At 36.6% G+C, this 17,954-nt stretch overlaps 1 protein-coding gene across 4 annotated transcripts in view; it reads left to right on the top strand.

Annotated features, from left to right (window-relative positions):
- The window catches only part of ADA (adenosine deaminase), a 46,411-nt gene that overhangs the window by 26,355 nt on the left and 2,102 nt on the right, over nt 1-17,954 (top strand). For 2 of the 4 annotated variants that reach the window (XM_081323378.1, XM_081323381.1), the window contains exons 8-11: nt 433-534; nt 3,474-3,541; nt 3,779-3,908; nt 8,815-11,391. In XM_081323378.1, the coding sequence (XP_081179504.1) occupies nt 433-534; nt 3,474-3,541; nt 3,779-3,908; nt 8,815-8,919 (405 nt within the window). In that variant the 3' untranslated portion in view covers nt 8,920-11,391. Of the gene's footprint in view, nt 1-432; nt 535-3,473; nt 3,542-3,778; nt 3,909-8,814; nt 11,392-12,013; nt 13,296-17,954 lie in introns of those variants that run through there. The other 2 variants (XM_081323379.1, XM_081323380.1) reach the window with 2 other exon arrangements.

The following is a 17,954-nucleotide window of genomic DNA, read 5'->3' as shown; positions in this document are numbered from 1 at the left end:
TTACTTACAATGTTGGACTTTTTTCTTGAAATCAGTTAATGATTTCTCTTAGTTTTAAACTACTTAAGCTTTGCGGTGTTCACTAGCTTTGCTGTGTTTCTCTTAAGTGGTTTATGCAAAAATGGTTTGAGGTTATAGTCTGAAATATAAACTATCATTTGAGAATTTCTGTATAAGAGAAATTCAGGTTTGGTCTGAAAAAAATGAGTATGGGAAAGAAGTAGTATGTAAATCTAAGGCATCCACATTCCTAAACCATACTCTTGAATTGCTATAAATGTGTTTACACTGTACTTTATTTAATTTTTGTGTGCTAGATATTCATTAAATATCACCTAACTCCGTTGTTTTAGAATTGATTTGTCAATGGTGTAAGTAACCTAATCTGCAAATAGTCCTTTCTTCATATTTTCCCCCATTATATCACTATAGGCAGTCAACATTCTTAAGGCAGAACGAATTGGCCATGGCTACCACATCTTTGAAGATGAACAACTTTACAAACAGTTGTTGAAACAAAATATACATTTTGAGGTAATAGAATATCTTCTGCAAATATCTGTATGTACTTCCTTAACAACTGTTAAGGACAAACAAAACTATAAATAGTTTATACTGAGTCAGAACACTAATCAGTCTGCTTTTCTGTGCTTTTTTTTCGGCTTTTCTTAGAAATGCTGGAGCTTGATGGAGGAAATTTGAAATAAAATCTTGTGGTTTTACTGTGAATTAGTATGAGCTTTATTTTGCAGTAGAGCATGCACATCAGTCTTCCTAAAAGAAAAAACTTCCAAGCCTGTAATGTTTTTTAAAGCAACTTTATTAAGTTTCATAAAAAAGATAAAATACAAATTAAAAAAGAAAAGATTAAAAGAAAGGGGAAGGGATTAAAGGGGAAGAAATTAAAAAGTGACAAAAGAAAAAGAACAGAAAAAAATGATTTCTTCAGTAAAAATATATAATAGAGTAACCTCTTAACTCTAAATTAAGGGCCCGGATTATCTAAGGGAGCACCTGCTGCCAGCGTCAATTTCCCATCGTCCTGTGCGCTCCCACAGGGAGGGCCTCCTCAGGGTACCGCCGGTCAAGGATTGCCGACGGCCGATCCACAGGGGGAGAGCGTTCTCTGTGGGCGCGCCTGCCCTATGGAATCAACTGCCAATGGAACTCCGGACTGCCCCCGACCTTCGTTCATTTCGCCGGGACCTAAAAACCTGGCTCTTTGAGCTATCTGGTCTGGACTGAGGGGTTTAATGTTTTTAAATTGTGATTTAATTTTTGTGGCTAGACTTAATTTAATTTATTTTAATTTATTTTAATTTTATATTGGATTGTTTTTAAATTTTGCCTTGTAAACCGCCCTGAGTCCTTTGGGAATAGGGCGGTATATAAACCGAATAAATAAATAAATAAATAAATAAAATAAATTAATTAATTAATTATAACAAAAACATATAAACAGTATAGAAACTAAATTATCCAACTCCCCCCAAAACTACAGAAGAAAATAAATTCTTATTCTAAATTTAAGCATAAACCTTAAAAATATACAATCTATATGTCAAGGTTCTGATAGATGAGATGAAACAAATTAGAACTCCGAGGCTAGAGATTTCATCAAGAGCATGCTTATTGGTTACATAGTATCAGCACGGTCAAAAGTGAAACCAAATCTGAAATCTCCTCCAAAGAGAAACACTATTACAAAGTTAAACTTCCCACCCCAATGCTATGTAATCAGCTACGTTCCCCAATAAATAGTTTGGCGGACTTTCTAATCAAATACGCCCCTACCTAACCGACAGAAATGACCTTGGTTCCCACGAAACAGTAAAATGTTTACACTAGCAGAAATCCTGAGCACCCCTTCCCATTCTTGAGGCAACCTAGAAACAGCAAGATGGCTGCAGCCAGGTTCTAGAGTTGACGCTATATATCTAATAATTATAATTACCAATATTTCTGTAATCATAATAAATCTAATTATCAAATCCTAAAACTAAAACTTCATTTTTATCTTTCTCAAGCAAAAACTTCAAAAGTGGTCTCTAGGTAGAAACAAAGCTAAATAAACTTTTATGTTTCATCAAAGTAGTCAGTTCTATCATCTTTGCCCGTTCCATTAGTTTCACAATCCACTCTTTATATGTGGACAAATAAGAAATAAGAAAAAATAAGGAAATAGTGAAAGTGGCAAGTGGACAAATTTGGACATTGTTCCAGGTGGATACACTTCTTTTCTTTTTAACTATAATATTTTTAAGGTGCCCAAAGGCGATTGATTTGTTAGCCCTGCAGTAAGCTACAGGAAAACAATTGCACAGAAAATGCAATTGTTAAATGCAAAGTATGTTGTATGTAATTCTACTGTGGTACCTCAGTACTCATTGTTAATTGATTCTGGGAGGTGCAATGAATACCAAAACAGTACCAAACAATTTTTTCTCATAAAGAATAATGTAGTGAGTCATAAGGCAGCTGACACCAACCAGTTCTAACTTGTGCGTCGAGTACCCAAGAAACTAGGAGTATTGGGATAACATTTTCACGTCAAAATGCACTGAGTACCAAATTTGATGATTTTCAAAGCAGTTGAATACCAAAGTCCCATTGTATACATTATTAATGTAAAAGGTGTGTCAGTTTTTGTTCATTTAGGGATTCATTGAAGTGTACAACTTGACAGGCATGTATAAACTTTTGGATGCAACTGTACATTACAAGATATACATAATGCGAGCCTGATCCTTATTTGTCACAGTGCAGGTTATAAATATACTGTCCTATGTGTAAACTTGATTGCTTAATGAAGCAATATTTTTTTAAAACAAAACCTGTAAACATTTCATGTCTTATTGTTTTGCTTTTGGGAATATCACTGAAGTGTATCAATGTTTAAAGTTTGATTCCAAGAGACAAATCTATATATTAGAGCCATCATATATAACTAGAATGATAAGATGGCTGTCATATCCATACTATTGCATTTTACTGTAAATAACTGTAAATGTACTCTTTTGACAAACATGATTTGGTTCTTGGTCTGTATCTGAATGATCTCAAATCTTTGAATTAACTATTCTTTAACTGGCATTTAATTATTCTTTTTCAACTGACAACAATTCATTCTTAATTTGATAGCTTAGTTTACTCCATAATCTTTCTATGAGGAGACTGTATAAATTGACTATAGAGGTACAGATTACTAATAACAAATGCATCATGTGCATTTTTCAGTTCATATGTATACTTTACATGAAGTTCAGACAATTTTATAAGGAATATTTCAGGATAAACAAGAAAAATAGATTATTTGGTCTGAATTTCTCTCAGCTGTTACGAGCTTTTTATAGAAAACATTCTTTCTGAAGTAGCATTTTCAATTTATTATTTTAATAAATATTTATTCACATAAACACTTCAAATGAGATCTATAGTGAGCATCTTTATTTTCTCTGTGCTTTAATATATAGCTCTGTCCTTGGTCCAGTCATCTCACTGGAGCATGTAAAACCAGCTTTGAAGAACATCCTGTAATAAGGTAAGTTTTATTGCTATTACTATAACTATTTCACATAAATCCTACTTTAGCTCATTTATGATTCCTTTGGATTACTTTCTTAATTTGCACTAAACTCTGTTATAAAATATTTTGAAAAGCTAGCAGCACGATTTTAGATTTTGGTAAATGTGTAACAAAATGCAGTAGGAAAGTTGGCTATTCTATATTTCTATCTATGGATAATAAATCATTTAACTTCCATTTTTGTCTTTCCAGATTTATGAAGGATGGTGCAAATTATTCCTTGAATTCAGATGATCCACTCGTTTTCAGATCTACGATTGACACAGACTATAGAATAGCTCAGGATCACATGAAATTTACAGAAGGGGAATTCAAGAAATTGGTAAGTTGGACTGCTTTTCATATTGGCAATATTTTATTTATTTTATTTTTATTTATTTATTTTTATTTAATTTATATACCGCCCTTCTCCCTAGGGACTCAGGGCGGTTCACAGGGCATATATAAATTACGATACAAAAGTTAAAATAAGATTAAACCAATGCCCAAATAAAACAATAATACAATAATAAAACAACAATTTTAAAAGCCCATATTCCCCCTTCAGGCCAGACCAGCTAATTCGAATAAGTGGGTCTTCAGGCCGCGACGGAAGGTTCGGAGGTCTGATGTCATCCGGAGCTCCACCGGCAGTTGATTCCATAGTGCCGGAGCGCCCACAGAGAAGGCTCTCCCCCTGGGGGCCACCAGTCGGCATTCCCTTACCGGAGGCACCCTGAGGAGGCCCTCTCTGTGGGAACGCACAGGGCGGAGGGGAGTTGACGCCGGCAGCAGGTGGTCCCTGAGGTAACCCGGACCCATGCCATGTAAGGACTTAAAGATCATAACCAAGACCTTGAACCTCACCCGGAAGACAACTGGTAACCAATGCAGCTCGCGGAGCAAAGGTGTAACATGGGAGTACCGGGAAACTCCCAAGACAACTCTCGCGGCCGCATTCTGTACCAGTTGGAGCCTCCGAGTGGTCTTCAAGGGAAGCCCCATGTAGAGAGCATTACAGTAGTCAAGACGAGAGGTCACGAGCGCATGAGTGACCGTGCACAGGGCATCCCGGTCCAGATAGGGCCGCAGCTGGCGCACCAGGCGAACCTGGGCGAAAGCCCCCCTAGTCACGGCCACTATATGGTCTTCCAGGGTAAGCCGTGAATCTAGGAGGACTCCCAAGTTGCGAGCCCTATCCACGGGGGGTAAGAGCTCACCCCCCATAGAAAGAGATGGAACATTTTGAATGTCCCAGGATGCCGGAATGCACAGCCACTCAGTCTTGTCAGGGTTGAGTTGAAGTCTGTTCCTCCCCATCCAGACCCGAACCGCCTCCAGGCAACGGGACATCACAGCGAGGGCATCACTGGGGTGGTTTGGGGTCGAAAAGAAAAGTTGGGTATCATCGGCATATTGATGATACCCAACTCCAAAACCACGAATGATCTCACCCAGCGGTTTCATGTAGATGTTGAACAGGAGAGGCGAGAGAACCGACCCCTGAGGAACTCCACAAACGAGAGACCTAGGGGCCGATCTCTGCCCCCCTGCCAACACCGACTGCGAGCGTCCCAGGAGATAGGAGGAGAACCACTGAAGAACCGTGCCTCCCACTCCCAATCCCCTGAGACGCCGCAGCAAGATACCATGGTCGATGGTATCGAAAGCCGCCGAGAGGTCTAATAGGACTAGGACAGAGGAATATCCCCTGTCCCGCGCCCTCCAGAGATCATTCACCAGAGCGACCAATGCCGTCTCCGTGCTGTACCCGGGCCTGAAACCCGATTGGTAGGGGTCCAGAAAATCCGCTTCATCCAGGACCAGAGGGAGCTGATGCGCCACCACACTCTCAACAACCTTCGCAAGAAAGCGAAGGTTGGAGACTGGACGAAAGTTGTTCAATACAGCTGGGTCCAAGGCAGGCTTCTTGAGGAGGGGTCTCACCACCGCCTCCTTCAAGACGGTGGGGAAATAACCCTCACTCAAGGAAGCAGATATAACCGCCTGGAGCCAGCCTCGTGTCCTCTCCCTGGCTGCATAAACCAGCCAGGAAGGGCACGGGTCCAACAAACATGTGGAGGAGCTCAGCCTCCCCATAATCCTGTCCACTTCATCAGGGGTCACAGAATCAAACTCTTCCCAGGTAACATTGACAAGACCGCCCGTGTCCTGATCGCCTGACTCTGCCCAGTTGGAGTCCAAACCGGTCCGAATCCGAGCGATTTTATCCGACAGATGTTGACCAAATTCCTCGGCACGACCCTGCAAGGGATCCTCCCTCACCTCCTGATTAAGAAGTGAGCGAGTCACCCTAAACAGGGCGGCCGGGCGATTATCTGCGGACGCGATGAGGGTGGAGAAGTAATTACACCTCGCCACCCTCATCGCTGCGAGATAAGACCTAATATAGGTTCTTAACCGCAACCGGTCGGGTTCGGATCGGCTAGACCTCCAACGACTCTCTAGGCCCCGTTTCCGACGCTTCATCTCCCGGAGCTCCGTGGAGAACCATGGAGCTCGCTGGGATCTGCACCGGGTCAGGGGCCGCAAGGGTACAACCCGGTCAAGTGCCTCAGTGGCTGCCCTTTCCCAGGCTTCCACTAAGGCATCCGCCGAGCTGTGAGCAATGGAGGCAGGTGGGGACCCCAGCGCCGCTTGGAATCTATCAGGATCCATTAGGCGTCTGGGGCGGTACCATCTAGTTGGCTCCGTACCCCCACGGCGGGGGGTGGCAAAGCGGAAGACCAGCCGCAGGAGATGATGATCGGTCCATGACAGGGGCATAATAAATGGAGAGCCCCCACCAAGATCATCCAACCACCGTCTAGATAAAAAAATCAGGTCAAGGGTGTGGCCTCCCTCATGAGTTGGTTCAGAAATTACTTGCGTCAGGTCCATGGCCGTCATGGAAGCCATGAACTCCCGAGCTAGCTCAGATGAACCTCCCAGGGATGGTAGATTGAAGTCTCCCAAAACTATAAGTTTGGGAAACTCAACCACCAACCCCGAGAGGATATCGAGCAGCTCGGGCAGGGCTGCCGCTTGTAATGTACAACTTGTTTTGATCAATTTGTGTTAAAGTAAAATCTTCCAAATAAAATGAAATTATAGGCATAGTCATGGTTAATTTTTTCAAGTTTTTTAGAAATGGAAATATAGGCTTCAAACATGGTGGTCACATCAAGACCTTACTGTGGAGAACAGAAGGAACATCCTAGGTACTCCATTTGTAGAAAAATGCTAATATTCTTATTACCATTTAAATGCATCCTTCAGGTAATGGCTTCTTATGTAATTATATGCCCATTTTGGCAAGATGTTTCTTAGTAAATAGCCATCTCCATATGCCATATGAACCTGCATGTTTTTACAAACTCTGTCAGCTGAAAATTTAGATTAAAATAAAACCCTTACATCTCTCTGGAATATATTTATGGATAGGATAGGATAGGATAGGATAGGATAGGATAGGATAGGATAGGATAGGATAGAATAGGATAGGATAGAATAGAATAGAATAGAATAGAATAGAATAGAATAGAATAGAATAGAATAGAATAGAATAGACCTTGGAGATCTTCTAGTCCAATTCCCTGCTCAAGCAGGAAACCCTATACAATTTCAGACAAATGGTTGTCCAATTTCTTCTTAAAAACTTCCAATGTTGGAGCGTTCACAACTTCTGGAAGCAAGTTGTTCCACTGATTAATTGTTCTGTCAGTAAATTTTTTCTTAGTTCTAGGATGCTTCTCTCCTTGATTAGTTTCTGTCCATTGTGTCTTGTCCTGTCTTCAGGCACTTTGGAAAATAGCTTGACACCCTCTTCTTTGTGGCAACCCCTGAGATATTGGAACACTGCTATAATGTCACCCCTAGTCATTCTTTTCATTAAACTAGATATACCCAATTCCAGCAATGGTTCTTTACATATTTTAGCCTCCAGTCCCCTGATCATCTTTGTTGCTCTTCTCTGCACTTTGCATTCCTAATCAGAAATACTTAAGAAATTGGAATTAATTAAAAAATAATGCTAATAAAATTATGTAGGTTCATGCATAAGCTACTGTTTCTTGTTAATTTCACAATATATTATACTTTATTGTGGTCATTTTCCATGTCTTTTTACTTGATCTGCAGGTGGAATTTTTTTTTTTGCTTCCTTAAAATATTTTCATTGATAACCCTCAAATTTTTCTTCTATCCTAGCAATCATATCTTATTTCTCACAAATCTGTGCATATTCACAGAGATTTGGTTTCGGTATATTGGATTGTTTTTTCAGCAAGAAAATTAATTATTGATATAGTTTCTTCCATGGCTCTTTGCAATTTACATGGCTTTCTACAATAGGTGAAAAACTAAGTTTGACCCCAATTTAATTGCTTTCAAAATTAAAAGATGTAACTTGTTAACACCATATCTTTGGTTTAAATCAGTTAACTCAAGTTTCTGGGTTGGTACAACACACTGAACTATAAGCATATGCATAGGAGTTGTGAACACAATAGGCTAAAATAGCAATAGCAATAGCACTTAGACTTATATACCACTTCATAGTGCTTTACAGCCCTCTCTAAGCAGTTTACAGAGTCAGCATGTGGCCCCAACAATTTGGGTCCTCATTTTACCAACCTCGGAAGGCTGAGTCACCCTTGAACTGGTCAAGATCGACTGTTGGCAGTCGGCAGAATTAGCCTTCAGTACTTCATTCTAACCATTGCGCCACCACAGCTCAACCAAAATATGATTGGAAAATTTGTAGTTTACTATCCCATGACCTCACTGTTATTGAGTTTGCATTACTGCAGCCTTAGAGCATTTTGCTGAGTAATAGGACCTTCAAGCTTTCTATTGTTTTGGGCTACTGCCAGTGAATCTTCTAATTGCTTAAATGATCTTTGATAGCAGTAAAGAACATTATCAGTCTATAAATTTGTACTGGGTTGCTTATTGGCTTTGCCCCAATATAAAAGCAGTCAAATCTGTAGCATGTGGCCTAATATATTTATAAATTTATCTCAGTATTTGAGCAACCTTGAATGAGCTTTAAATTGGAAAAGTGCTTGCCTAAAAACCCATCTGTGGCATCTTTATGTTTGTTAACTCCATTTTAGACTTTTGTAAAAACACATTCTTTTCATTTTCAAAGATAAAAACAACATTGTCAGCCATTTAATTAAAATGGTACAGCCCACATTAGTGGAATATGATCAAGCATGCCTTCAAGTTTCTTCTTCTTTTTTCAGAATATAAATGCAGCAAAGTCCAGCTTCTTGAAAGAGCAAGATAAAAAGGAGCTTCTGTACAAGCTATATGAAGCCTATGGGATGGTAAAAAGCAAAGAATTCTGAACTCTTCTGTACGGGGCATCAGCTTTTTTCTTGACCAATGTTATGCTTATTTTTCTTCTTGGAAGACAATGTGCAAACTTAGTATTACTACCTTGTTTACTCTAATAACCATAGAACAGGGCATGTACAAAACAGTATTCTTTATGGTAGCTACTGTGAGTTTAATTTTATTATTTTAAAGATGGAATATAAGCTGCTCAGACATCTAGAGGTTGGAAATAGGAATACATTTATTGCAATTACATTCATTTAAGTTCCATCTCAGGTAAACCAAGTCTGCAAGGCCGTCTATTATTTCAAAACTTACCAGTAGGTCAAATGAACTGTTTATATGCAACAGCACACAAAGCCTATCTCAGACATTTTTAAAATCATTTTTAAAAACATAATCTGCCTCACTAATATACCTACAAGGGATGTCTTCTGTGCACTCCTGTATTATCAAAAAGGAAGAAAGATCATAAGTATTTTTACCATTGTATTTTTTTTAGAAAATTATATTTAGAAAAACAAACATGTTACCTTATCATTTGATTATAGGCTGATTTTATTTCTGTACTTTATTTTACTTACACTAAATAGCAGTTCATGTTTTTTCCCCATTTCATTCATTTCAGTGATATCAAAATGTAAAAATAGAGTGTTTGAACTAGACTCTAGAGAAAGTTGTGTGAGAGAAATTCTTGTAATGCTGATTCAACATTTGCCTTTTCAAAAACCAGCCTTGGTTAAAATGTCTTATGCTGGAGATGTGCCATGGGAAAAACAGTATTTTAAAAAATAGAATGTTATAGAATTTCTATTCATATAAGGATTTTATAGAAATACAGATTTAAAGTTTTATTCCCACCTATTTACTGAGCCATTTGCCTTGTTTCTTATCTGTACTATACTGTTTAGTTTAACTGGGAATTATGTGATTTAACTAAAGCATACTGACACTTTGTTTTGTTTTGTTTTTATTGTTGAGATTAACAGAAAGGTAACATTATCTGATGGTTACCTTGTTTTAACTGGAATAACACCCAAAAGATTAGACTAAATAGCTAGTACCAAACTGGCTATTTTGCTGGAATTTGTTCCCTAAGGAAACTGAAAAAACAAAATGGTTTAAGTATAAATGCTTCACTTTAACTGGAATCTAAGGAAAGCTGTAACCAAATACGTAGTTTGAACAGGAAAATACAGTACCAAATGCAAGTCTAAATCATAGCAATATCAAGCCAAGAATTCTCATTCCCAATAAATATGCTAGATGCCTTTAGTAATTGTAACTTTTTGATTTTGCATGTTTAATTATTTTTTTTAAAAAATAAGCTATCTTTGAAGTCCCCATTTATCTACTCAGGACCTTAGATCCATGATTTTATATTACAGTGTCAGTGTCTTGCACATTCAGAGTTGAAGCTGGTGTATTATAAAATTTGTCTCTTAGATTGATTTACATTTTTTGTTGGAGAATATCCAAAATACAAGTTCTAAGGGGCTTAGATCTCAAGTTCTTATATGCAAATCACACTGTTACTTGTTTCTCTATTCCTTGTAAGTAGCAACAACATGAATGTTGCAAGTGAGTACCCATTGCAACATCAAAGCACAGTAATTCTTGAGAATAAAGAGAGTGGAAGCTAAACACTCAACTGCTATTTCAGGAGCAGCTGCACATTTAACATATTTCAATTCAGAGAGACAAATCTAGCCACTTAACATTAATTTGCTTCATTCCCCCCCCCCCCCCAATGAACAAAACATGACTTTATTTACTTTCTGGGTTTCACATTTCTAGATTTGAGGACTTGTGCTTAGGACATTATGAAAGTGTGCTGAATAAGTGAATAATAGAGATTGCTTGAAAAATTAAGCCAAGTTTTGAAAAAAAATGAAAGTAGAAATCTAACATTGCTGCCAGAACTTAAAAACATTTAATTTGTAATATTTTTATATAACTCAACAAGACTGATTGGAGGGTTAAAGCACTGAATCTAAGTCCTTCTTGTATTTCTCATAATTTGCTCTGTATCTTCCATTAGTTGTATTGTGTTTCTTGTAATTTGTTAGAACTTGTCTCCAAACACAAACTGACAGTTATTACTTATTTTGTCCTTAGAAATGATTGTGATTTGATTTGATTTGATTTGATTTAGTAGTATTTTTAAGTTTGTAATCAATGCTGAAGAACTCAAACATGTTTATGATACCATGTTGTTGGTAACTACTAATAATGAAATTTTAAACATTAAAGTTTGTCTCTGAGGAATAGTTTTTACATTAGTGTCATATGTGTGCAAGGTATACACTTAGTTATGCATACTACTTATTTCAGAAAGCAGCAAGCCAGTAAATACTGCTTTATATGAATGTTAAATAAAATGTTCTTAATGTCAATGGGCATATCATCCATATTCAGGATTATATAAAACAATTGTTTTAATATTTTTGTAGTACCAGTAAAGATATACAGTTTGTAAATGGTTTTAATGTTGTGATCCATGTTCTTTCTGTGTAACACAATATATCTTCAGAATTATTTGGAGGAAAGAGCAGAACATAACTCTTCATTTAATGAAATAAAGTCCATTTTCACTTAAAGGTATATTTCATTTATCTGGCATATCAGAAAAAAAGCATTCAAACCAAAATCAGCTATGATTCTACAAATAAAATAAACTTTAAAAAAATGAAAAGGAAGGTGTGGGTCTTAGTTTCAACTTTCACTAGAAAATATATAGATGTTTCATTGTTTTTAGTAAAACAAGAAACAAAAGAATCTTCCATTAAGCCAGAAGAGGCCTAAATTTTTATATTGCTCTCAGTGACATAATAATTTACAGTATAGCATATTTTCTAACAAGGCTTAAGCTTTTATAAGCTATGGCTCATTTTATTAAATGCATAGAGTGCCTAATAAAAATTGTAAATTGGAATAGATGCTACTAGACTCCTGATTTTTTGCTATCACAGTCAAACTTGGCTGTTTTTGTACAATGTCTAACTTTACAAAAAAGTATTTGGAAGCAGGTTAGGTAGCATTCTCTTCAATGAAATATTTTGATTCTGTTGATATAGCCTAAAACAACAATTTCTTTTTTTGCAGCTACATCAGACTGCTGGCTCATACTATTTGTATTCTGATAGTAATCTAAGGTTTTCTTATGTAATATTACCGAGAAACGTTTTGTGCACCTGAATCTCTGCACTTGATCACTTTTTCTCCAAATAAGAATTTTGCTTTTGTCTCTCTAAATTCTATTATTTCCAGTCCATTTCTCTACCCTGATGAGTTTACCTTGAATTTTATTTCTGACTTCTAGGGCATTAGCTTTCTTGACAAATTTGTATTATTTGTAAATCTGATAAGCTTTTGCTCTATTTTTCTAATTGAAGTCACAAATAAAATTTTTTGAGGCCTGAATCTTTTTATACCCTTCTCTGGGAGTACATTATGACAGTTTTAAATAGGTATTGTGTTTAACTTGTCAATTTTTACACTGCTAAATTGATATTCATATCTGCATACAGTTGTGCATTCTGATGTTTATTTGAGAACTCTGGCATATTCTGTGGATAGACAGAACTAGTACTTTGGTTTTATATATTTCTACAGTATATAGTGTACATTTCTATATTTTCTGTATTTGTTCCTGCAAAATGCTATGCCAATCTTTAAAAATATTTGTTATATTGATTTTTAATGTCAGATTATAAAACCAGGAAAGTACTTTGCAAACCTACAGAGATAAATGTAGGAAACAGCAAAATGCATTATACTCAATTTTAATTGCTGAAAAACAAATGTATAGATTTGCATTACATTCACAAGAAATGCTGGAAGAAAATGTAAGGATCATTGTAAAGAAAGCAGCACACGTGAATCTATGTTGTCACCAGAAGTCAACCTCAGCTCATGAGAAATGTACTTTTACCTAAAAAGAAATTGCTATTAACAGAGGATGCAAATCTATCAGAGTTATATGAATTGCAGGGCTTTTTTTGTCATAGAATGCCCAGAACGGAGTTCCGGCACCTTTTTTTGTACCTGTTCAGAAATATTGAATCACTTGGTGACACCCATAGTAGAAATGGTGACATTTCTATAGTATTTGTGTAAAACAGAATATGGTGAACTGAACTAGAGCAATACAAGAGCACTGTTGCCAGCATTAAGCTCAACAGTTTAATGAGGTTCATACTGGTGAAATGTCTGGTATATTATATCCTATAATTCCCATGTTCACAGCTTAAAAGATCAACTGGGTCTGGGCTTTGATATATTTATTGTGGACGACACAACAAACCATCTAAAAATCTACAAGAGATAGAAATAAATAGTTTAAATTTACTAAGTGCGCAAAATGCACATTTTACAATAAAATCTGAAGTACATATTATGGAAATGTTATTTATCTGTACAGAAAATAGCTGCTTAAGGCTCTCTAAGTGGCTCAGGTTACCAGAACGCATCTTATTTTATAGCATTATAGAAAGAACTGGAGGTACCAGTTACTTGCCTCACAAAGTGATTATGACATCCAGATGGCTTCTGAAGAGATCTCTAAGTAAAGATCTTTCTGTTGCAGTTTGATTTCTTAGCATATACAGTACTATCAAGTACTGTTATCCAGGCTTCCACCTTCTGCATCCTAAATCAGAAGTTTGAGCTATCATTCTTCCTTTCAGGAATCAGTCCAGGGTCCTTTTCACAAGCAGCTTCCTTTCCTTGATTTTCTGCCCAAAAAAAAAAAGTGGAAGTTTTTTTTGATCTAACAAATGCATCCAGTTAAAAAAATGAACATAAATGTTATTTGCCTACAGTTATTTGCATTTGGGAGAAGTATTTTATTCCAAACTGGCTAATTCAGTATAGGACTTTTATCTACAAAACAGAGCGAACTCTTATTTAGAAATTCTCATAACTGTGGAGATTGGATACTGAATTGCCTGCCTGGTGCAAATTGATCAAGTTATCATACATGAGTTTATATGATAATGGGAGAAGTCCAGTACAAGATATGTGAATTAGATTGCTTAGTTTTAAAAGATTTAAATATTGGGCACAGAAAAAAATCTAACAAGATAAAAACCAATATATTATTATCACAAGGAAGAATAGAATAATATTACTCGGAATGTCAAAGAAGGGATACTGACAAAAGAAACCACAGAGGAACAGAATCTTTCACTGAACAGGTGACAAAAGATATAATAGGCCCTTTATATAAAGGTAGGAAGATGTGGCATGCTCCTTGGAATTTGAATGATTGGCTCAGAAACCTGATAATCATGATAATGACATGCCAGCAAATATGATAATGCATAATACACAGATTGCATAAACATTCAAACAAGCACAATATGAATTATAACGTTTACATCTGAGATTCCTAAATGACACTTGCTCCTTGAAAAGCTCTGAATGAACAAAGAAGTTCACCTTCATCTGCAACAGAAATATCCATGGTGTTTGTTAGTTTCTCCAATTTAATGGCAGCTGCATCTCCCTGAAGATCATGAATTGCATTTCTCCGACCAGTCCGATCACAGCTGATGAAGTCAACATATGCAGGCTCAGTCTCCATCATCTCACCAACATTGTATGTGGCAGACTCCCTAGGTAGCAGATATGTGTACAATAGTAAGATATTATTGAGTATAGGTTACATTCTTATTAAAATATATTAGTCACATGAAATTACCTAGATAGATACAAGATATGACTGATATAAAAAATGGAATATACAGTAAATTAAAAAAAAATCTCAAAAAATCTTGCTGGGAGGAAAAAGGATAGAATGTCAGCATTAAATCCTACTTCCTATCTTTTCCCTTAGAATTAGAATAATAAGAGTTGGAAGGGATTTTGTAGGTCATCTAGTCCAAACCCCCCCCCCGCCCCATCAGGAGACCCTACACCATTTCTGACAGATGGCAGTGCAGTCTCTTCTTGAAAACTTCCAGTGACGAAACTCCCACAACCTCTGGAGGCAAACTGTTCCATTGGTTGATCTCACTTTCAGAAAATTTCTCCTTATTTCTAGGTTGAATCTCTCCTTGATCAGTTTCCATCCATTATTCCTTGACTGGCCTTCAGGTGCTTTGGAAAATAGGTTGATTCCCTCCTCTCTGTGACAGCCGCTCAAATATTGGAACACTGCTATAATGTCTCCCCTGGTCCTTCTCTTCACTAGACTAGCCATGCCCAGTTCCTGTAACCATTCTTCATATGTTTTAGCCTCCAGTCTCCTAATCATCTTTTGTTGCTCTTCTCTGCACTTTTTCTAGAGTCTCAACATCTTTTTTTATAGTGTGGAGACCAAAACTGGTTGCAGTATTCTAGGTGTGGTCTTACTAAGGCTTTAGAGAGTGGTATTAGTACCTCACATGATCTTGACTGAATCCCTCTGTTAATGCAATTTAGGATTGCATTGGCTTTTTTGGCTGTCACCGCACACTGTTGGCTCATATTTAATTGATTGTCCACTAAGACTCCAAGATCCATCTCACATTTACTGCTATTAAGCCTGGTTTCACCCGATCTATATGTGTACTTTTGGTTTTCTTGCCTATAAGACTTTACTTTTCTCTACAATGAATTTCATTTTTTTAGATATTGTTTAAGTCTGTCAAGATCTATCTGGATCTTGAGCCTATAGGGTGTTGGCTCTTCCTGCTAGCTTAGTATCATCTGCAAATTTGATAAGTTCCCCTTCCATTCCCTCATCTAAGTCATTTATGAGTTTCCTTATGCTATGTTATTACTTGTTTATCAGCTTACTAAGATGATACTGTGTTAGACCATTATGAGTGACAGCATCCTATCATGTCAGTAAATTTCCAAAATTAAAACTTCTCATGTAGAACTGAAATATTAAAATATGTTGCAACTGTCTTAGGACCCAATTAAATTAAGATCAGCTTGCCAAACATTTATATTCTATTCAAGTACAAGTACCATGAAATAGTTTGTTGGTTTCGTTACATGTTACCAAGGATAATTAGAAACAGCTACAATTGTAATGCATTCTCTTTTACAGTCACAGATTTATGTACTGGCTTTCAGTGAAGGGAAATGTGTTGGGAACTATAGTTTCTCAGAATAGTACTAGAGAATGTCAATATATGGCCTCTTACCACGTGCTGTGGAAAATGTAAAGCAAGATTTCTATTTAATCTCTAGAAAAGCTGAGAGGGAACGTTACCAAGACTGAACCCAAAGTGTTATACTATAATGTAAAATTTTTATTTTTTTAATGATAGCTTAGTCAGTAGTCAGAGGTAAACAACCTACTAGAAGTAAGTTTCATCTCTGAGTTTGCAATAAAATGCTATTCCCCTAGCTGTACTGTTTTGAGTTTCTGGGGAAACTATCCATGGAGGAAGACAGTGAAGAATTATTTCTAAAGCAGAACATAAATAATTCAAATAGCCATTCAGATCCAAACAAATGTCATTTTTAATATATGCACGGAAGAAAAATACATCCATAAACATCTGAAAAGCAGCTTATAGTAATTAATAGCCTGGTTTTACCCAGCTATACTAGTTAGGCAAATGTGGCAAGTATGAGATATTTATGATTGAGGCTAAATATAAGTTCAAGGTCTTTGGTAGAAATTTCCTCAAACTCTACATTTTCTGCTTGGCCACCACCAGTGATATAAAAAGCAACATTTCAGATATATGTCTGAGCACTTAGAAGGCTCTACAATTCAGATAAGGTGCTCACATTGTAGAATTCAAATGCTTTCACAATTTTTTCTCCCTTGTGAGTCAGTACAATATAGATGAACACTCTTGGCAAAGAAGACAATAAAATAGTTCAGGAAAAGAAATAAAAAACTTCTTACCCTAGAAACACCAGTTAGGCATCAAAAGGAAGTGAATAGGACAGGAATGCAAAGAAATATTTTGGAGATTAAATGATTCATACCTACAATTCACAAAAATAATGAGCCCGCAGGTAGAAGGAAAATATTTTCATTTAGACTGAAAGGAAGGTACAGAGCTCAAAATAAGGAATGCAAATGATTCACTGAACTCAAGTAGGATAAAACCACAAATAAAAGCAAAACCACAGACTCAAAGTTGTTATTACCTACAATTACATTTATTTATTTATTTTTTCAAAAAAATCACAATAGGTAAGATTAACATAGGGACGCGGTGGCTCAGTGGGTTAGGACGCTGAGCTTGTCGATCAGAAGGTCGGCAGTTTGGCGGGTCGAATCCCGAGTACCGCGTAGCAGAGTGAGCGCCTGTTACTCGTCCCAGCTTCTGCCAACCTAGCAGTTCGAAAGCACGTAAAAATGCAAGTAGAAAAATAGGGACCACTACGGTGGGAAGGTAACAGCATTCCGTGCGCCTTTGGTGTCTAGTCATGCCGGCCACATGACCACAGAGACGTCCTCGGACAAGCGCTGGCTCTTCGGCTTTGAAACGGAGATGAGCACCGGCCCCTAGAGTCGGAAACGACTAGCACGCATGTGCGGGGTAACCTTTACCTTTAAGATTAACATAGTTTTATTGTAGTCTCAGAAGCTATAATAGAATAATTGCAAGCTTAATATTCATGTGCACTTAGTTTATTCAGATTTTGAATTGTTATATTATTATTATTCACATTTTTAAATCAATAATTGCAGAGAAGAGAAATAGATTCATGAAATTGATAAGCCTCATCCCACTTTCTTCTCAAGGTACTATAAAATGTAGTATTAAAAAGTTATTGTACATTTATCTAGATATTAATTATATTAAGAGTTAAATAGTTATCAATAGTTTTTAAAATATTAAAATATGTGGTAATTGACAATGTGTTACTTGAAAAACAAGAAACTAATGGCATCTTAAAGACTAATGCATTTCTTTTGATAGACTATATTATTGGAAGCAGCATTTTTATGAGATGGATAGAAAGTTTGTTACTTCTTAAATAACTCTTTAAGAGGATAAATGTTGGACTCAACTTTGAAATCCTGCTTTTTATTTTAAAATTGTGGTTGTAAGTTTTCACATGTTAGATTCCTTGCATGTTTGGC

This window comes from Vipera berus (genome assembly GCF_964194415.1).
Source record: "Vipera berus genome assembly, chromosome: 3".
Classification (NCBI taxonomy): Eukaryota; Metazoa; Chordata; class Lepidosauria; order Squamata; family Viperidae; genus Vipera; species Vipera berus.
The sequence above is the reverse complement of the archived record's forward strand: the minus strand, read 5'-3'. Positions and strand labels throughout refer to the sequence as shown.